We start from the raw sequence: 22946 nt of genomic DNA on the forward strand, positions 1-22946 counted from the left end.
ATATCTGGGAGGGGCTCAGAGTAGAGGTGAGGTGGTTCTATTCTAATTTTCTTAACGTTTGGAGTGTTTATAGCAGCATTAGAGACAAGTCAGTACACGAGGATGCAAAAAGTGAGTTTTACACGTGTCCCCTTTAAACAACCTCAGTTTGTTGAAACAGGGATTAGTTTTGACCAGACCTAGGCACCAATGGCTAACCTGGGCTAGTCTAGTCCAAAATGGCTAACCTAGTCCCAAAACGTAAATAGTAGTTGATATCATCATCATCATCATCATCATCATCATCATCATCTCCTCCTCTGTGACAAACTGCTACAAAGCATAGAAGAAAAAATATTTTAACATTTAATATTTGAATAATTTAATATTTGAATAGATCAATTGGAGTCTTCAGCGGGGATATATAACCCAATATCTCTTTTTATTGATTAGGCAGGGACATGTCCCATTTGTTTACAAAAAGGGGGCGGGGACTCAAATAGACTGCAGCCAGCCACTAGGGGATGCCATTTTGGACTCAACTTCTGTGTTTCTTTTCTTCAACATACATGTCAGAGGGTTCGAAAACAGTTGTTTTTACAATGATAAGAAGTTCGCAATATATGAGTTGTTTACATATGAATATCTGGAGAGGAGACATGTGACGGAGCCAAGTACCTTTGGTCAGAACCCGACTGCAGAGAGAAGGTGTATAAATCTAAATCTGCATGAACTCCCAAACTCAGGTAGTTTTAAAGCAGCAGAAATCCAGTTTGGAGTCATAAACTCATCTGTCTTTCCAGAATGAATCTTTCCTTCTCAAGATAAATTTTCTCATTGATCCATCTACTATTCAGTTGAACAGAAACCCATGATAAAAATCTGAGCTACCTCTCTAAACATCGTCCTAGCTAGTTCCACGAAGAAACCGTCTTCCTGTTCAGGCCAGATGGAGAATTTCCACTCTGGCTCTCTGCAGTAGTTTCAGACTAAAGTGCGTCTGAAGTCTCAGAGCTGACGTCTCAGGCTGAATGTGGTGGTGGTCCAGCTCCTGGCTGGCTGATGAAGGGAGCGGAGATGAATGGGGTCTTATCAGGTCACGTTGATAGAACTCAAATGGCAAAGCTTTTCACAGATCTTCCTCAATCGGTCTGTCAGATGGGGATGAAAAGTGCCCACGCCGAACATACCCTGTGTTCATACTTTAATGTCACTCAGATTGCCTCGACAGCACCAGACAGAAAATGGGTCATTATTTTGCAGTTTTTAAAGAGGGCTTGTGTAAACGCTGTCCCTTCAGTCTGGAGCCGGTGTTACAAAAACAGAGCGCTGCGAAAACATCTGAGGAGATTCGATGCAAAGAGGATGTGTCAGAGATGGAGGAAAGAGCTCCTCTAAACACGCTGTTTGGAGTTCAAGTACTCTGTTTGTTCTGAAGGTCATGGCTCAGTCTGTCTGTCTTCATTACATCCCGTCTTGTTTTATGATAAACAGAACAGAACCTCAGACTGCGAGTGTGAGAGCCCGACTGACAGCGTATTTAATATTTGTTATGCTTTGAACTACAGCACAGGGTGCATGCACAATCCCTGCCCGAAGCCAAACTCAGCCGAGCCTCGGAAGGCATTTCATCAGTCTGAATTAGGATGCCATTACACCGGGACGCACACAAAACAAAAGCAGGTGTTGACAGGAATACTTATCACATGTCAGCAAAAATACGAGACGGGTTCAAACGCCTCTATTTTCTTACTGATGTTTTACTTTCTTTTGCAACAGATAGGGAATCAGAGAAATTGTCTAAAAGTTTGTATTCATCAAGTACGGCCAGGTCTTCATCTGAGTCACAAACTTAAAACTCCTTCCATAAAAGTAATAAAAACGGAGTCGTGTGAGTTTGGATGGCTGCGTTTGTGTTTTTTGTCATGTTTGGAGATGAATATCAAGGCTGATGGCACTTTTGTGAACTGTGACCACAAACTGCCGCGGTTTTCAAACTCTGGGTCGGGACCTGCACTGAAAAAATTACTTGTACCATTGACTTCATTTAATTATGGAACGTGGTTGAACACAAATGATTTTCTTTTTCAGGAAAATAAACAAATGAGGTTTTCTCATTTAATAAACATGTTGGTTTTGTGTTGATGCAATGTGATTGAAGCAAGTCTTTATCAAAGGTGTGGTTCACTTGTTGGCCTCTAGTAGGAATGAATGCCGTATAAGCAGTACTCCGGTTACAAAAAGACCTGGTGTGTGTTTCAGGATCTAGAAGAGTGCCGGATCAGAGGAGAGCTTCAGGTGGTAGGGTTTGGAGTCCTTTTGGCTAACAGCAACATGACTACCACTGACTTTGTTTACTTTGCAGCACTGATGTTTTATCTCCACAAATTACCCAAGCCTGGAGGAGCTTCTGCCATGTGGAGGAGTTGCTAATGCTAACAGCTAGCTTTTACTAGTCGAGATTTTCTCTACGGTTTCCTGGACACTGAACCAACAACAGCCATCCCCCATCATCAGTCAAGATGGGCGAGTCCATAAATGTTAAGTGGCAATGTGACGTAGATCCGTCAGATTACCAAATCCTAGAGTTTCACTGTCTGATTTCCATCAGGAGCTAATGCAGGAGATAGGTGTAGGACAGGTGAATATTTCATATTCAGCCTGAATGAAAAACTTAAGTGACCGATAATAATCAGAATTAATCATTAAAAAGTGTTTTTAAGTAATTTGAGCTCAACAATTTTAACACAAATTCCTCACTTTATTCCAACACTATCCTAACACTAACCCTAACTTCCTCAGTATCACTCTGAGAGGAATAAATGGTTTTAGAGAAGAAGAAAGTAGCGCCTCTCAAGATAAAAGTCACGAGGCGCTTCACAAGAACAAAAAATGTAAAAACATTAAAAATAATTTAGAAAATGTTTAAAAATATATTGAAAATGAGCAAAAAGAGACAATTGTGATTAAAAAATGTTAAGAGAAAGAGAGAGAACAGGAAAGAGGGAAATCAGTGGATCTGAAAAATAATATTTTTTTAATTAGTTGACTTACTTTTAAATTTGAAATTTGCCCCCGAAGTAGCTGCCAGCTTCTGATCTGCCGTCCTTTAGAAAATTCCACAGTGTATTCTGGGTAGTTTGTTTTACCACGGCTAGGCTACAAGACACCTGTATCCTTGCTCAGCTAGCTAAACGGCCAACAAACGGAGAACACACGCTTCGGTAGAACATCAACATTAGAACAGGCCTTGGCGGTTCCTGATGACATATCTCCTAGGCAACCAGGGCGGGGCCAAGACATCAAGGCGAGGTTGCTATGCATTGAGAAGCACCCACTGCTTGCTTGCAACTATTTAGGTATCTATTGCCCCCTAGCACCAGGAAAAATACACACCGTCACTTTAAATGCTTTCCATTCCAACTCCAGAGTAAAACTAATCTTTGTTTCTCACATTTCCCCCTCACTGGTATAAATTAATTTCTTCCTTTTAAATGTGATAAATAAGTAAATAGTTTTAGTCTTTTATATGTAAGTGTCCAAAGGTTCTTGACAAGTATTCAGACTTCACTTATGCAACATTTTTTGGTTTTGAAAGCAATAATTAGCAACATTGTGTGTTTGCATACACTAAACTCATCACATAAACACAGCCTGACTCCATCTGAATGAATATTTCAGTCAGTTGAATACTTTTCCTGTCCTTTCACCGATGAGTCAGCGTGTTTAGGGAAAAGCATCACAGCAAAAAGCGCTGACAGCTGAAACAGTTCAATGTCTGGGCTACTGAACTGCTTTGTACAGCAAATAACATAATCAGTATGAAATAAAAAAACATTATCCCACATAGGTCAGCTGAGTTGATTATTTTAGAGCTTTTAGACATGTTTTCTTTTTACCAGCGGCTGGTTATCGGGCATTTTGACCAAAAACAGCTAATTCCTTGCTAAAGGACGAAACCCTCGGTACATTTGTTATTCAAATACATGAAACTGCAAAAAAAGGACAAAAAAATACATAAAAATAAACAATTTAAAAACAACATAATTATAAGCAAACGTTCTGTGACTACAGAAATGATTTGAGATGAGAAACCAGTGGGAGATTAGGTGTTGGAGTCCGTTAAAACTTTGCTAAAAGCCACTAATACATTCATTCATTTTCATAAAGTGACATTTTCACAAAGGTCGTAATTTTAGGCTTCAAAATAGTTCTTAACACAGCAGCTCGGAATCATTAAATTTTCACTCTGATGACATTTTAAACAAATGTTTGAGGCAGATGTCAGCAGAAATGTAGGCTGGCCTGCCAGACTCCTCCTCTGTTTAACTCTGCACAGAGAGAGTCTGGGAACGCTCCTATTCAAATAACCCCGCCCCCTGAGAATTCCAATCAGCGCTGAGCAGCGTACGTCACACACCACAACGCCGACTTTGTCATGAACATGGTGACTGAAGAGGAGTTTGCTGCGGCTCTTTCCTCTGTTCTAAATGACTTGAACACATCTTTAAAACCACAAGTTGAAGCGCTAAAAGCATTTCTTCCAAACAAAGACGCTGGCGCTGTCGCTAGACTCCATTTTTTACTACAGCTAAAACACTACAGCGTCGCGGACGTCACACACAGCGACGCTCAGTTTGTCATAAACAACGAAGGCAGCGGCGGAGTTCGCTGTGGCTCTTTTCTGTTCTCTGTTCTAAATGTCTCAGAAGTCTTTAAAACCACAAGTAGAAGCGCTAAAAGCGTTTCTTCTAAACAAAATATTGATGTTTGCGTCGTTGCCAGACGCTATTTTTTACTACAACAAGAAAACTACCGCGCCGTGCGGTACAGTCGGGATTTCCGCCTTTTTTCTGATTGGTTACTTTTGAGCTGCCTAGTCCCGCCCCTCAAGTGCCTCTCTGCCTGTGAGTGACCAGACTCTCTCTCTGTGCAGGATTATGGGCTCGACACGCGGGAGGCCACAAACGACCGCGATCAGCGAAATTTGTCACTGTCGCTTTTATTCCCTGACACACGGGAGGCGATCCGTGGCAGCGGCCAGCGGAGAAGCCGTCTACGCGTTCTGTTCCATGGCGAAATCTAAACTTCCGTTGTTTTGATTGGCTGTGTCAGGTTGGAGGGAATTAAGGTTATTTAAGCGGTTCAGAGTTAATAAAGCGGTAGATATGATGTTTCACAAGGTGCTGCTAGAGTTATGTGAAATCTTACTTCTGATTTTACTATAAAACATAATAATAATCAACTTCTCCTCCATGTTTGCTCGGATATGTGCGGAGCATCCTGTCCTCTCATTGGTCAGTGAATGAAACCTCCGTTGATTGGTCCTCGTCCGAGCGATGGCGATGAAAAGTTGAAAATGTTTCAACTTTCTGGGATCGCGTCGCTGGGTCGCACGTGCATGAGTGCAAACTTTCACACACACGTTTTTCGCGTTTCGCTTAGTAGGAGGGAGACCCGCGATTATCGCTTTGTCGCGCTTGTCTCATTGAAAATGAATGGAGGAGAGGCGATGTCACCTCCCGTGTGTCGAGCCCATTACACAGAGGACGAGTCTGGCAGGCCAGGCTAGCAGAAATGACTGTCCTGCATTACCGTCCCCGGGGATCAAAGAAGAAATGAGACCACGATCTAAACTTTCTGGGCTGAGTGAGTAAAGACAAACATCTGATGGAAAACCTACATAAAAGTGTTGGAAAAGTCTAAGAGACAGGCGGGATCATCAGTAGGGTTCCCATCAGAGACGAAATATCTGCAGTACGAACTTATTCTTTGAGGAAAATCTCGTCTCAGTTGAAGGGTTGCCTTCCTCGGATGAGACGGCAGAATTACTTCACATCAAAGACAGAAAAGCTTGCTAGATTTGCCAGAATACTTTGGCTTCGTATTCTTGAGATTAGATTTGAAGTCCATCAAAGCTTTTATAAAAATAAATAAATAAATAAATAAAAAACCAGTGGTCTTCAAGTTACTGGGTGAGAGTGCCTCTTATTCGCTAACTGTGAACAAATCTAATCCAAAGACTTCATGAAAAATCATATTTTTACTTTAGAAGTCAGGAGAGACATATCAGTGATACAAATCCCCTTGGCTTGGAGTTGTAGAGATGAGCTAAATTAAAAAGGATTTATAGAGAATCTGCTATAAAGACAGAATTGTTTACGCAATAAAATATATATCTTAATAGTGATTTCTCTGCATTTTGACAGGTTTGACTCTCCATCACAGACCAACTTATCCTCAGTCTAAATGAACTCATGCAAGCAGAAGTGAAGCAGAAACCTGATGGCAGCCCTACTTTAGCTGTGCTGGTGGAGCTGGTGTCCTGTCAACATTCGGCACATAAATAGTAATTCAGTGCTCCAGGCAAGGAGAACACAGGAGTGTACTTGGGAGCACTCTGCAGGGCGACAGCTTCTTAACGGCCTCGGCTGAGTGAAAAATTGCAAACACTGAGAAACGAGAGTGATAGGAAGCCACGGGAATGTTAGCTAGCTTTTACAGACAGCTGTGAGAAAAGCTGGAAAAATCTTTTGGTCAAATAGTAAAGTGGAAAGAAGATTTTTATGCTGTTGGAAATTCAAGATTTTAAAACAGTCGAGACTAGAATGAGAAAGCACGTTTACAAGATTCACACAGGCATGTTTGATCTGAAACTGAAGCTGACTGAAATATTTTACATGAAAATAAGGTCTACAACAGAAGGAGAGCAGGCCTTATGCCTTTAATATTAAAACTCTGCTGGGTTGAGTCTTGGTTAGCTCCCAACGGGGCAGGAACGCAGACCCAACCAGCTGAAATAAACAACATTACAGGAGAGGAGGGAGCCAGCATCAGATACTGCCCAGAGAGAGCGTAACAGAAAAGGACTTGTTCTGTCACAGCGGCTCGTTGTGATCGAATGCCACACGCTCTCTTCTGACAGTGTGATATTGGCTTGGCATGAGCTTGATGAATGTTTCAGCCATAAGTCAGACAAAGCCCTCTGCTTCCCGGAGCAGCACCTTCTAAGATGTTTGTGGCGGGGCGTAGAGACGTGCACATGCACGGGAAATAGACCGCTGTCTGAAATAGAGTGAGCAGGGAATTCCATTTCAAATACGTTTTCCCTCTCCGAGTCTGCATGCAAGCCCACTTGGAAAATGAGTCAAAGGCAGTCCAAAACACGCCGATGCATCCTCGTGGCTGAGGCTGAAGAGGAAAGAAAGGAAGGGTGCAGCGAGGTCGTGCAGCAACCTGTCCGAGGGCATGTGATGACTGATCCCTGACCACCTGGCTGCCTGCCAGGGTCAAGCAATTAATGCAGCCCTCCTCTGATAATTTCAGACAGCCTGAAGATACAGCGGGCCAGGAGATGGTGCCCAGGTAGGGAGCGCTGCACGAGGCAAAGATGAGACAGCTCGGGTGAAGGTTCAAGCTGGGGTGGCATTGTTAACACACACAGCTGTTTAAAACATCAGAAAATGTTCAACGATTGTCTTCATTATTTCTGCATTTGCATAGTAATGTGGCATAAACACGCTGGGTTGTCTTCAGGCACCGTCGCCTCTGCCCAAAGGTTCACCAACTTCGCTTCTTCAGTGCAGATAACAAGTCAAACTTTTTATTCACAGGGTGGCGATGTAAGCAGGGCTGTGAGAAGATGATGGACTTATCGCCTCATCTAAGACTGCAGGTCACTCCAGTGAAATAAAAAGAAACAAAGAGCTGTGCATTAAATGGTCTCATTAAAATTCTAGTCATGGAGACTTCACACCATCAGCACTTCATCTACCATCTTTCACTGTACCATTCACTCTTTACATGCAGTTGACCTCAGGGGGCTAAATTACCACTGGAGCCCTGCTGAGTTGGGACATGCATCTGTCTACGGAGCGAGTCACAGTTTCACAAAGACGAGTCCTTGCCAATCAGCACTGGTGAGGATCTTGAACAGTGTAAGTCAGTCAGTCGGACTGGAAAAAACAGGGAAGGGTAAACCAGCTTTATCGTGGGGCTGTTCGGCCATTTATCAGGGCTCCTGGGTCATGTTGAGCCGCAGCACAGCGTCATGTTATGTAGAGGCTCAAAGAACAGTTTCTAATTGTAAAACTGTTGTTTTAAGACCTCTATAAGATGTTTTGGCATGCCACAATAATGCCTGATGCAAACAGCTCTCACCCTGCATCAACAGAAACCCCCAGAACTCAGTAAATAGGTCATACCAACCACTGAGGTTAAACATATTGAATGTTCTTGGTTTTTAGAAGACATCTGAGCTAATTGTTGCTAAATTATTGATTCAATGATTTGTATTGGAGTCAGATGTATTTACTGGACTTGATGGGGGCCAGTGACGTGACACATGCAAACATTTCCCCCTCTTTTATACCTCTTAATTGAAGCAACCCTTACCTTTGAATACAACCTTGGGCAAAAAAAGTGCCACGATCAAGTAATTTATGCTAGGAACAAAGCATTGACTTTCAAATGCACTACTGCCTGAAGCCAGACTTTGAGGCTGATTTGATGCCCCTTTGAGACTGAGAGTTATGGCCCATTCCCCCTAATCACATGCCAGAGAACATGCAATCATACAGCAACAGCTAAAGTAATCACAGCGGTGGTCCTCACCCTTCTCTCTGAAGCGAGCAACAGCCCATACAAAATCAGTAGAGCTGGTCAGTCATGGAGATGTGCTCCTCATACAAAAACAGGAGACCACCGTTCACACCCACTGCATGTTTGTTGGTGGGGTGGTGAGTAATGATCAACAACGGCTGGTGAAAGAGCAGAAACCACATGCAGCTCTGGGGATTTTAACAAGGAGGCTGGACATGACGCTCAGTGCCTTTCTGAGTACGTACACACACACACACACACACACACACACGCACGCACGCACACACACACACACACACACACACACACACACACGCGCACACACACACACACACACACACACACACACACACACGCACACACACACACACAGCAACAATTACAGGAACATTGACCCACATGTTGCACAAGTGTTGGACAAAAAGAAAAGTGTTTTTCTACAAGAGCTGAATGAAGATCACGCCTCGGTGCTCTGGTGGAGAAGCAGAAACGTTTTAGATGACTAAACATACTTGAGCTGTAACGAGTGGTTCTAATGTTAGGATTTTGAGCCACTTCCTGTTGCCTTTTCTGGTGAATGGCAGTATTTCCTGTGTAAGGCTTGAATCCGTGTTCTACGGTTTACTGGTGGTGACACGCTGTGAAAAGCATCTTTGAGGGCATTTCAATTCAGTTCTCAGTTTTCATGCATGAGACGCGTTTAAAACATTTGCAAGACGGATTTACCCACAGAGTTCTACACAGTTAGATTAAGATATGATTAAAGTACTTTGAGACTACACTGAAATAAGTACATTTTCAAGAATTTTGCAATATTTCATGGTTGCATCATGTGCTCCATGCGACAGAATCATGCATTAAACGTCTTTAAGTGGAACTTTAATTAAAAAATAAGATTTTCTTGCCATGTTGTTACCTCATGGCTGAGTAATTTTACATTTTCATACTTTCACAGTGAAATAAAAGTAAAGCAAGGTCAAGAAAAGATGACAAGCTTTGACAGAAACAAAATCTTCAGAATAGTTGTAACAGTTTGCTTTTGAGTGGGGTGATTTCGTTGTTTTTGAGGGTTTTAAAGCCCAAGTTTACTCATATTCTAGTACATTTACAGTGGTCTCTAGCTGGAATTAATGCCTTGTAAGTCATCCTCGGGGGGGGGGGGGGGGGGGGGTTTGCTTCTGTTTGAGGACGTTGAACTCAGCAGGAGGACAAAGTGACAAAAGACGAGACAGGAAGTAGTCTTATTTCCTGATTTTAGGGCATCTCGCCTCTGATTGGACAACAAGACTACTCTGTTTGCTCTGGAATGCTGATGTTTTACTTCCATAAAAAACACAAACTCTTAAGAGTTCTGCCGTGCGGTGGAATTTATGCTAATGGTTAGCTTCTACTGGTCGAGACGTTCTCTGCTGTTTCCTGGATGCTAAACAACAACAGCCTTCCCCATCTCAAGCCAAGACGGCCATTAATGTGACTTAAATCTCTCAGGCTTTTCAAACCCTAGCGCTTGGCCGTCTATTTTCTCTCCTAAGCTAATGCAGGAGGTGGTTGCAGGACGCACTTTTCACATTCAGCCTGCATGTTAAACTCTCAGTGACCAACCATTTCCAAAAATAAGCCAAGAAGTGTTTCTCAGTGAAGGACGTTTGTCTGTGTCATTCCTCAGCTGACACAAATCTGAACAGAAAAGTATTCACTAAGATTTATTTGGTACTAAGGTACTATTTTAGTGAAATTGCTGTTGATGGAAGGATTATTTATCTTGTTTTGCCGTTTCTGTAAAAGGCTGAGTTCCACATTAAGCTGTCTGTAAGAGACAACACAGCTTCGTTTAATGAGTTGAAGAGCTTTTTACACACTAAATAGATCATTTACCAATATTTTATTGGTGCTATTGTGTAACAGGATGACGCCAGTACCAGTTAAACTGAGGAGCTGTACAAACCTACTACCATGTGTCCTTCTAGGGGAGCCTGTGAGGACAAAATGCATTTACCAACAAGTGGTTACAAACTGTTGCCATTCATAAACGTTTACCTCTTTGCTTGTTGCCAGTGACGGAAGGGAGTCTGATGTGCTTATCGTTTTGCTGCAGTTTGAACGATCTGACAAAGTACTCATTCAAAAATGGTGCTCCCAAGGATTTTTGACCCTAATGGCTTTCCATTACTAGGGTCTTACTCAAACACAAACATCCTACTTGCTTGCAATGATTTTGGACGCCCTGCCTCCTATCAACAGCAAAAACACACACCATCACTTTAATGTCAGAAATGGTTTGATGCAAATTTTGCGACAAGAGGTTTAGCCACAATATACAACATCAAGAGCACGTAAATATTCCTGCCTGCCATTATAAATCCATTATTTTACCTCCCTATGCATAATCATAAACAGGTATACACTATCTGATTTTTCAAGTCAGTGTGCAAGTCATTGTAGTGAAATTGCTAACCAGGTTAATTGTGCGTCTGAGCCTTTATGGCCGGAGTTAGTGAGTGGTGATAACAGCTGTGATGGCTGTCGTCTCCATAAAACAGCAGAAGGGATTTTGTGTGTGTCATCTGAACTTGAGACGTTCACTGGGTCATATTTGAGCGCACGCACGCACGCACGCACGCACGCACACACACACACACACCACCACTCTAAAGGTCTCCACGCTTCAGCGTGGGACACATCAGCGTTAAATTGTGTTCAAATAGAGTGAATGAGCTAGTTGGAGTTTGATGAGTCTCCCGTCCTCTTCTGAACTGATAGCTCGACCCACTCTTGCTTTATCACCGTGTGCCAGCTTACTCTTATCAGTGGCACACTAAATCAATTAGCATGTCATTAAGATAGCTTGTTCCAGCACAATAGGCATGGAGGGAGGGTAGGGTATCTGCAGGATACTCAGAGTGAGCTGAACTCAGAGGGCGTCGTATCTGAGTGTCCATGTGTCGGCGTGAGGTGGGCTCTTTATTTCTGGGTTAAACGGAAGTGCGTGCAAGCACCTGTACATCAGAGACAACAGTCCCACCAAGTACCAGCAGGTCTGTAACCATACAATAAAGTGTTCAACATGGTTTGGAGTTACCACGAGGAATCGTTTAAACATTGTTCAGTAATCCTGCATGACAGCTAAATGTATTACATTTAAATCTTCATTTTAGCACCTTCAACTGATTTTTCATTACTTTATGTCAGATGCAATCAGTTATTAGACCTACCTTGCATTCATCCCATGTTCTTCCAAAAACATCAACATTCATTATTAATCTCCAGAGCCAGAACAGAGCACTCAGTCACCTTACACGAGAATACGGTGATCATTCTGCAATTAGCAGAAGTGACGCATGCACCTCGGTCTCGGCTATAGATGGGGATGATAGTCGTAATCCCCATCGGTGCAGAGAGGATTTCTCTCTGGAGACGAAGCTCCATCAGACCATTCCGATAAACACAGAAGCATTTCTGGCTCATGATAAACTTTCCTTTATCTCTGACAGCATGAGCGCTTAATCAAACAGCCTTTTCCTCCGTAGATAACACACCAAGCAAAAAATGTATGCATTTAAGAATAACTTGATGTTGTGTTGGTTGAAGATCCTTGATATAATACCTGTCATCGGTTTAAACTGAAACTGGAATTACTTCTGCAGACTCTCCGGAGGTCAAAGCAATCAAAGAACACGTCTCATTATCCAGACGGAGCCAGATAGTAAAACTCCCAGATCATAAAAACACCATTTGACTTCTGTGAGTTAAGTGTTCACTAATGCATTAGTGAACGTGGAACACACTAATGCCAGAACAGCAATTCTCCAACAAAGAAAACCAATCACACATTCATAAATCTCTCCGGGGCGTTTTGTAGCCAAAGCAGGCGTCCGACGGGGCGTCTGAGGTCAGACTGGGCATCTTATAGGATGTAGTACAGTGTGTGTGTGTGTGCAGAATACAGTGTTGGGTCGTGCTCTTGGTTTCTGATCAGACCGCATCTCCCTGATGCTCTCAGTCACAACAAACAATTCAACGGGACTTCAAAAGACCACTGCTGGCTTTGAACACCCTGCCAGTTACACCGAAGCACACCAGGGTCCTGCAGGCATGCGCAGACAAAAGTCCGCCCCCCTCTCGGCCACAGGCGCAACATTTGGCGATGACATGTGACCGGTTATTAAACAATTAAAACTGAATGACACTGTGCAGCTAGAGATGAAAAATGACTTCTAAGTGCAAGAAAACTAGTTTTATTGAGTTTTTTTTGCAACAATCTCAGTTCTGCGGTTTTAAGACTTGGATATTAATGGAATTGGTCTCTGCATGAAGCTGGGTATAATAACAATAATAACAGTTATATTGGTAACACTTTACAATAAGGGTCTCTTTATTAATGCTGCTTAATACTTTATTAATGCTTAACCATGTTATACGATGCATTAACATGCAGACCCCCACCTGGCTCGTTGTTCTAATCTTAGGACTCATAATAGTTAACAATACCAGTGATGTTAATAAAGGGACCCTTTGTTTATTAATGCTTAATAATGCACTCAGTAATGTTAATAAAGGAATTCTTATTGTAAAGTAGTAGCAATATTTGTAAAGCATCTCAGATATTAAGATATTTTAGGTTGAAATTTGGATAACACGGAGAAACTTTGTAGAATTCAAGAAAAAACGGAAAAAAGGAAATTACATTCTTCCTCTTCTTTATTATTATTATTATTATTATTATTATTATTATTATTATTATTATTATTATTATTATATTACTGTATGCATCAAATTTGCATAGTAAATGGCAACAAAAATTGTGCTTTTTAAAAAAGGTTTTGGGTAAAAGAATCCCTCATGTGCTACATTTTACAATAATAAGTCATATATATATATATATATATTTTTTTTTTTTTTGGGGTCAGTTAGCCAGTGAAAACAGGAAGTCATGGCATAAAAGCTGCAGTAAACCAGTTTCACCATAACGTTACGTTATCGTATGAAGAATTAATACAAAAAGGTTTAAAAGTGAACTAAATTGTAGCTACTGTGTAAAGTTGTTTGTTATTGTTATTTACTCTTTCAAATGATTTGTCTAAAAAACTTATTCATATTGAAATGCTTTGTTGACCACTTAAACCAAAGGTTTTTTCCACTTGTTAGTCAAATATTATTTATGGGGAAGTAAAATTATTTAGTATTTATGTCATTTAGAGGAAACCAGTCTGCGATCAAAACGGCTCCTACATCAGTCTCAGAATCATTTGGGGGGAAATGGACTTTGAATAATTTTTTCTTGGTTTTACTGACACATTTATTGCAGCACCAACCAGAATGTAAAGTAGGTGATAAAACATATTATGTCTGGTTTGTTTGTTAATTTAGTCGATTAGATAATGACATCAGCGCCAAGGTAGCACACGACACCGATATGCATTAAAATAATCATTCAGTACTACGAACAGTCACCTGGGACTTATCAGTCTCTGGCCTTTGAGATAATTACATGAATTATCAGGCATCCTAAACGACAGACCAGGTCAACAGATCCCTGACGGAACAGAAAATGGGATGTAAGCACCTGTTTTGGGAGCATCACTGGCTCATAGGAGCTCTTTTTATCAAAGCCCAAACCAGAGTAGAGGTGAAATCTCTACACATGGGTTCTGTCCCAAGCAGCAGCGAGCAGCAGAGCCTCTCAATCTGTCTCAAGTGTTCAGACAGTGTCGGTAAAGCCGAGCTGCCGGCTCCTCGAAATGCTTCATTAAAACGCTTGGCCTTCCACAGCACGCCCGTGGCGGCCAAATAAAGTGTCAACCCACATTTTTCATCTGCAGATTCAACCTATGTACGCCCAAATTAAGCCAAATTAGGTCTGAAAATGAGAAATAAAGGTAAGCCAAATGACTGGGGAGGCATGTGAGCAGGAAGAACCAGCTCTGCTCCGTCTGCAGGACTGGCTGCGTTGGGTTCTCACTGCTTCAGTATCTCCAGACCTGTTTGGCATTCATAAAGAGAGATTAGTCTTCTGATATCTACATATTACCATTTATTTATTCTTGAGGAACACACATGGAAGCAGAGTCTGACTTTCTTTAATCTTCCATCTGCTGGATCTGAGGGAGCGTTCTTCCACTCAAGTCTCTCTAGATTAAAGGATGTGAAATCCCCGACCATGGTGAGGTGTTTATTCTGTTACAATGGTGAATTTCACGGGAGCGCTGGGACCCTTTGTGCACTGGCAAGTGCATCATGGCTACACTTGGTGGCGTGAAAGATAAACTTTCTGCTAATCAATCACCAAGTGTGACCTCCCTTTTCCATCTTCCTGCCTCGTCCGGCATAAATACAAGATTCTCAGCCCACAGACACCTTTTGGGGCACATTTCAATCAACACATAGCTGCACATCAGCAGATGCCTGTGAGGCTACAGCCAGCCAAATTCAAATGCATCTTTACTGGACGACACAATTGCACAGACACATATCGTTGCACACAACATCATAATGTTGGAGAGAATGAGTCTGTGGAGAGCGCTGCGTTGGAGACTGTGGTCAGTGCTCTGTTACCTCCAGTGTGTTAGATCCTCAGCCAGCCCATTGTGGTGACATTCAGCCACAATAGCACAGTATCTTCCCCAAGCAGACCCCTTATCATGGCCCTGGAATAACTCGTCTCTCTGGACGCCCACAACACCGACGCTTTGGATGTGTGTGCACAGAGCTCGAGGTGAGGGAACAGAGCAATCTGGTTCTTTTGTGTCAGTCACGACAAACGGACTCTATAACTCCTGCGTTGACCCCATCTTACAATCACTGTGTAGCTGACAGACAATACTGAGGCAGAAGGAGAAGAAGAAGAAAATATCATTTCTATAGCGCCTCTCAAGATAAAAATTACGAGGAGCTTCACAAAAACAAAAAATGTAAAAATATCAAAAAGCATTTAGAAAATGTTTAAAAATATATTTAAAATGAGCAAAAAAACAGACAATTGTGATTAATAAATGTTAAGAAAGAGAGAGAGTGAACAGGAAAGAGGGAAACCAGTGGATCCTGAGGAAGGTGGAATAGGTGGGGAGAGCAGAATAAAGAGAGAGAGGTGAAGAAGGTCATACAAAAGCCAGCTTGAACAAGTGAGTCTTCAGCTGCTTTTTAAAGGAGACCACTGAGTCCACTGATCTCAGGCTCAGGGGGAGAGAGGTCCAGAGTCTGGGGGCCACAGCAGCAGATGATCTGTCACCTCTGACCTTTAGCCTGGTGCTGCACAACCAGTAGGCTTTGATCACTGGACCTCAGGGACCTGCTGGGGGTGTAGGGACTAAGAAGATCACCAGTGTAAGATGGTGCTTGTCCATGTAAGGCCCTATAGACCAGAACCAGGATCTTGAAATGAACCCTGAAGTTGACTGGCAGCCAGTGAAGCTGGAGGAGAAGCGGGGTGATGTGGGTGTGTTTGGAGGACTTGGTCAGAAGCCGAGCACAGGCGTTCTGAACCACCTGTAGACGGTTCAGGGAGGTTCTGCTCAGACACGTGAAAAGAGAGTTACAGTAGTCTAAGCGTGAGGAGATGAAGGTGTGGAGAACTGTCTCAAGTTCAGAGCGGGACAGAACGGGACTCAGCTTAGCAACGTTCCTGAGATGGAAGAAGGAAGAGCCAACAAGAGAACTGACATGAGAATCCAGGGTGAGAGCTGGGTCAAAGGTCACGCCAAGATTCCTGATGGAGGGTTTGGTGTGGGGTATATTACTGTATGAAGTGATGAATAATTACTATATCATTCAATGTGAATGAGTAAATGAACAGCCTCTGTCAGAGGAAGTAGAGATTATGACCTTAGGGACTGAAGAAAATTGTAAATGGCTTGTATAGCGCCCTCTAGGGTTCTGCAACTACTAACATTCACACACTGGTGGTGATGAGCTACAACATAGCCACAGCTGCCCTGGAGCGCACTGACAGAAGCAGCGCTGTCAGCACCACTGGTCCTTCAAACCACCACCAAGTGTCTTGCCCAGGAACACGACTTCAACACACAAAGCGGGACTCGATCCCGCAACCCTCCAGTTACGAGGCGGGCACTTAACACCTCTGCAGCAGTCATCCCATGAGCTGATGGCTAGTTTGAGTCCAACCATTTTGAAACCACAAAAAAGTCAAACGCTGAAGTTAAAGGTTTTGCAAACATTTATTTGTTTGTTTTATTTTTGCTGTATATTGTTATTTATAGTACTGGGGCGACTGTGGCTAAGGGGCTAGGAGTTCGCCCTCTAACCAGTGGCTTCTGTCCGTCGTTGTAACCTTGGGCAAGGCACTTCACCCTGCTTGCCTGCTGGTGGTGGTTGGAGAGGCCGGTGGTGCTCGTCGGTGTGCCCCAGGGCAGCTGTGGCTGCTGTAGCTTGACTGGAATGTAAAGCACTTTGGAGTCCTCTGATTAAGAAAAGCACTATACACACCAAGAACACTTGCCTTTCATTTATAGAACTGTCCTGCTGGATAAAAGTATAAATAATGATCTGGAGCATCGATGGTCCAATCCTACAGAAACGTTTCTGCTGAAATGAGCAAATATTAAAGTTAAAGCTGGTGTCAAAGCTTATCAAACAGCTAGAGCTGGGCTATTTAGTGTACATCTAAAATTATTGTAGTATTTGAGTAAAGCAACAAATCAGAGTTTAAATGCTAGGCGACAATCACAGACTTTCAAATAGTCTTCAAAATGAAAACACACAAAGAAAACATTCAGAGAACGGAACGAGAAGATATCATTTTTGCAACTGATAACTCCTAAAATACCAAAGACTAAATGCTGCAAAAAGCATGTTTTACTACATCGCAAAGCCCTAAAATCACGTTTAAACGGAGCAGATTGGAGTCGATATACGACAACAGCAACACACTTTGGTCTTGGCTGCACGGGGGCCCAACGGGGGCCTAACGGGGGCCCAACGGGGGCCCAACGGGGGCCCGGCGGGGGCCTAACGGGGGCCCAACGGGGGCCCGGCGGGGGCCCAACGGGGGCCTAACGGGGGCCCAACGGGGGCCTAGCCGTCCTCTGAACAGAGGAGGTATCTTGTAATGTAAATAGTAATTAATTATGACTTCTGGGCAGTAACACTCCTACAATAAAAAATAAACAACAGTAACACCGTTTACTGGTTTTAGTCTTTAGAATAAGGAACATCTGATCGCTTTAGAAGTGATCCTGAGAAAAGTGGGTGCCACATGACCTTCTGTACATCCCACACTGTTATTCATCCTTTCATTGACTGTAAGCGCTGTGCAGTAAACGGCTCTCCGCTCATGATTTTTTCATGACCTGACGGAGCCCAAAATAGAACTGTGTCAGTTATCAATCACGCCGACAGTGGGTGTGTCAATCGGCCAACGCCGCGGTGATAAATTGCATTTCTAAACACATCAGACAAATCCAGAGGGCAGCACATGTACTGTTGGGTCCACAATGCAGAACATGGACGCTTCATGGAAATACGTCGGTCTGAATTTAACTTGAATTTTCCACTTGTGTGTGCAGAAAAGCTAGGTTACTTCTGAAAGGACACATTTGATCATGGATACTGGAATGCACCACGGGCAACGACACACAAAGCAATGATTCATGAAGGAGAAAGTGGAGGGAAGACCTCCTGTTCCAGCGCATGTTGCTCTGTGGTTTGATTGGAAGGAGTTTCTGGTGAGAGGAAAACACGGCTGTGCTTCTGGCTAAAACGCATCACTTTATTCTCTCTGATCTTGTTAAAAGCTTACTCACTTGGTCTAGTTAGTTACGGATTCACCCCATATGCTCGCAGAGCTTTACCAAACTGCGTCTGGGCGAGCCTCCGCGGACTTCTCCCTCACTGCATGACTTGTAAAAGGTTTCGCCCGACTCGCCCACAGCAACACGGAGCGGTGTCCTTCGATCAACAGCGTGGCTTCTGCCCATCACGTGTGTGTGAGCAACACACAAAAGTCCTCTTGGCATATTATTCACAGTCAGCACTAAGGTAAAGCTGCTTCGTGCCGGAGAGCTGATGGATTCAGCAGCTGCACGTTGCAGGAATCATCTGGCAGAGAACAAGTGCTGCAAACAGCTCATTCCCTGCTAAGTAATCCAGCAGCTCGCTCGGCCGCCTGCTCACAACATGTCTAACGCCAGCTGAGGGATACTGGAGGCACACCGAGCTTTATAAAACACTTCAGTCCAGAACCAAACTGCTGCGGTAAACACAGATGACCCCTGAAGGTTAGTGCCACTCAGTCAGATAAACGCTCCAGAAACATTCCCAGCGCCTCGCGATGACACGCGTGCAACAACTCTGCAAAGGCACGAAGCACACGGTACTGGTAAAGCCTCCAGCTCACAATAGATTGTTTGACAATGAGTTTCAGCTTTAATCTGGCGCCTCCTGCAGTTTGACCCGGTTAATTAGTGACAAACACATTACAGGTAATAGCACCTGAAGGTGTTGACACATTGGGTGAGCACAATTTTAGCAATAATCTGTTCTAATTTGACAACAAGGACATGCAAAACAGAACAGGTAGCTCGTTATTAGCACACGTGCTTTAGCTTCCCACAACAGTAAGAAAAACATTTGAATCAAAGCAAATAAAACAGTTAAATGTCGTCTACGTAATGGGTATCGTGTTATTTTAGGGGTCAGGTAAGATGATTGCTGTCTTGTTTCTCTGCACACGGTGCGTGTTGCAGATGAACAACCTCAGTTTGGAAAAGCACAGATTATTTCTGACTGGACAGGTGAGCTGCTGACACCATAGATGTGACATTTCAGTGAAGCAACGATCCGCTCTAAAAACAGGAACTATCCCATCTGAAAGTCAGTTTTTATGCATCGCTAAACTGTAGAGGTTTAAATCAGCTGACCATTCCTCTAAAGAGTTAATTAGATAAACCATTAAAAAAACATTTGGGATGATTTTAGCTAATATAGTCTGAGTTTAATAGCACTCCCGTAAAGATAAATTAAACAGTCAACAGACAACTTAAGGCCTGATTAGTCTCCGACTAGCTTTAAATGCTATATAAAGACAGATCCGTTTGCTGATGCCTGACAATCAGGGCTCTGAGCTTCGATTCTGGTCCAATCATTTCCACTTACGGCGCATTAGCACAAGTGCAAAACTGGCAGTGTCCTCACAGAAAAGGACAAGTGGCTTCAAACTGTGCCATTTTGGCTTTCCTTACCTTATCGGGATTCTCTTTGATCCAATCCTTTACTGTTTTCAGGGCAACCTCCGCCGCAGGCTCGTTGGGATAACCTGAGGAGAGGAAAACAGACCGGTGAACATGTGGTTAAACCAACATCCCCACAGGTGAGTGAATTCCTTCTTTGGCGCAGGAGAGACCAGCCGTCTGTTCGTGTGCTGGCAGACGCACAAAGAAAACACACAGAGGCATATTACAAGTGTAGCTACAAGCTACATGTACACATCTGCAATCACACCCTCACTCATTACCACCTCCAGCAGAACTGATTAATGTTTAGTCTTTATGGGAAAATTACACTTAGACGTGTGATCGTGCACCACATTCCATCAGCCTGGCAAAGCGCACAAGTAGTGGAGGCAGCGCGGCGGAGACACGGTGCACATGCCAGCGGGAGAGCAGAGGAGCCATAACGTCGTGTTGGCACGATATGTGCACGGACAAAGAAAGACTGATTGTTTCCTAATTAGGCCAGGGATCTTGAGATCATTTGCTGCCACGACAGATAACTTCACAAGAGCAAACAAACACTTACAGTGAGATAATGACTTTAAAATCCTTCGGGACGACTTTACCACAGGAGGAGAGTAAATATGCCACTGCCAATAGAGTGTCCGTCTGATGGAGAATACTGTTTCAGTCGTCTTCCTAAGGTTACACACACTGGCTCTGATAAACAGTCATTACCTGGATTTAGCTAAACAAAGAGCCCCTTGTTAGAAAATTACTGCAATCATTTATATTTTTAGCTGAAAATAATACAAACAAGCAGTCTGTGGACCTATCACCTTTTAAAGTTATAATCATTTTATGGTCGGGGAGAACAAAACATGTCCACAGAGGTAAAAGCCCTCTCATATAAAGCAATCTCAGCAGCTTTGTTTCTGATATTTTCAATACCTTCCAGAATGAGCCATTTCTGGGTTGTCACTCGAATGCAAACAAGCTGTAGCTGGCCACGCCCACCCATCCTCTGATTGCTTGCTATGAGGTAAGGAGCTTGGACATTCGAGAGGGGCTCAGATGAAGAGTGGTTCTATGTTAATTTTCCTGTTTGTGACATCACAAACGGGGACTTTTTGACTTTTGTTCCCAAACCTGACCTAACAGACTGGATTTTATTCACACTGGGGTTGTTTATAGATTGTGTTGTGATGTTTTAAACACAGATTTATGTTTAGGCCGAGAATCAGGCATATGCAAATGTTCAAATATGTTAATCTTTACTATAAGGGGCTAAGAAAACTACCTTTAAATACAATTAATGGTTTTTACTTTTACTATTCAGTGCACTGCTTCACAAGTTGCCCTTGTAGTGATGCTGAGAAACTTCCATCCACTGTTTAGCACCCTAGAGACGACTCATGTCAGTAAATAATGTACAGTAATGTACATTACAGTACTTACAGTAGTAAGTAATGTACAGAACTTGTACTCTAAATTGGTTTAAAAACACCAAATATGCAATCAGTCAGCAGAGCCTGGTAAAGCTAACGTCTACAGCTAGTTTGATCAGTCACTGATTTTTCAGACTTGCTGAAAATACATATATTTTTCTAAAAAGTCTCAAATATAAAGAGGCTCATCTCCTGTTCTGCCTCAGCTACAGGACTTCAGAGATTATTTCAAAATAAGAAATAAAACTTTAAAAAAAGAATGGTAAGAAGAACTGTTCCAAAGCATCAACCGCAATGAAAAAATGGAGCCCAACTTATAGCCACGCATAGTGATTTTTTGTTTTGTAGAAATGATTTAATAGCTTAATGCTCTATGATGAGCACACAGTAAAAAAGTGAACATTTTGTACACATGAGTCTTATTTCTACTATTCTGGGTGAGTTTACCGGACCTCTGAAGTAAGCGCGTGTCTCCATTTCACCGAGATGGCCTGAAAAAATAACCTTTTGGGCAACTTCAGGGACCAGCCGAGTACCTGAGCTGGGGTTCGTAGTCAGAAAAGTCCAGAAGAGTCACTGCGTGGGATCTTGGTTGACTCATGCTGACTGATTGTAACTTAGTGGGAAACAACCGGCAGCTGTAAACAGGAAGTTATTGTTGAAGCGGAATGGAAGAAAAGGAAATTGAGCAGCATTGATGTAGCTTAGAAATCACAGCTTCTGAACTTCCAATGCTGGAAATGCAGTGGAAATCCCTCCTAAACGCTGCCAGCTTTGTCCCTTCATGGTCTTCTGTAACGGCGTACCTTCTGATCATTGAACGCTGCTTTCCCATCACACACACACTCTCCCGTCCGTCAAATGGATTAAATATGGTTTACTTTGTGAGAATACGTTTGTATTTGTTATCAACGTGCGTGGACGCCTACTGGTGTTGATCTGTGACATCACTCACTGCAAAAAAGTTGAGATATGCTGACGTCTTAGTACAGTCCCCAAATTTGAAAGGATTACGCCATCAGATTTCCTGTCACCTTACCCACTCCAAGGAATGTCCTGAAATACCTATGATGGGAACTCGGCTATGGAGAGGAAAAGAATGACTTTATAGCTGTGGAAAATGGGGATGTGTTCCGATACGCCCACATTTTTTGCTTCACAACGATGAATGTCAGAAAATATGGTACACCCATTCATTTTTTATGAAAATTTTGGTGAAGCCCAGTTGGGTTGAGAACACAATCACATTCTTGGGTCATCACCAAGGCCCTTCACACAGAGGCCTGACTCTGCAATCATCGAGGCAGAACTGACCATGACTTCATACAAACTCAAAGGAATGTGAAATTGGATAAGCTCATCAAAACGATGCCATGGCGGATGTGAGCCGCTAACATCTTAGTGTGTGACTTATTTTGGTGAGGCTGTGTGGTCAGCTGTGCATTTCACAAACATTGGCTGAAGCAATTTACGCCAAAGCTTCTGTACAAATCCTCAAGGCAGGTAGAGGTTGCCCTCTGAGAACAACCTTAGCAACGTCTGCCCCTGGACAAAGTAAAGACCAGGAGGCAACAAACAAACTCAGCCCAACGCTTCAATCAGTGGCCCAGTGGAGGATTTTAAACTAGACATGCTTCTATTTAGAAACCCCTGACCTCCGTGAGGACCTGCAGGTCGAGGCCAAGTGTGTCTTCTTCTGACAACAAAGGTCAAGACCTCAATTTCAACCCACATCAGCTGATACAAGCTTTAGTTT

The 22946-nt window shown here is 42.9% G+C and overlaps 1 protein-coding gene across 5 annotated transcripts in view; it reads right to left on the minus strand.

Annotated features, from left to right (window-relative positions):
• The window catches only part of macrod2 (mono-ADP ribosylhydrolase 2), a 652663-nt gene that overhangs the window by 140413 nt on the left and 489304 nt on the right, over positions 1 to 22946 (minus strand). For all 5 annotated transcript variants that reach the window (XM_070542125.1, XM_070542124.1, XM_070542123.1 and 2 more), the window contains one exon: positions 19773 to 19846. In XM_070542125.1, the coding sequence (XP_070398226.1) occupies positions 19773 to 19846 (74 nt within the window). The remainder of the gene's footprint in view (positions 1 to 19772; positions 19847 to 22946) is intronic.

This window comes from Nothobranchius furzeri, chromosome 12 (assembly GCF_043380555.1).
Source record: "Nothobranchius furzeri strain GRZ-AD chromosome 12, NfurGRZ-RIMD1, whole genome shotgun sequence".
Lineage (NCBI taxonomy): Eukaryota > Metazoa > Chordata > Actinopteri > Cyprinodontiformes > Nothobranchiidae > Nothobranchius > Nothobranchius furzeri.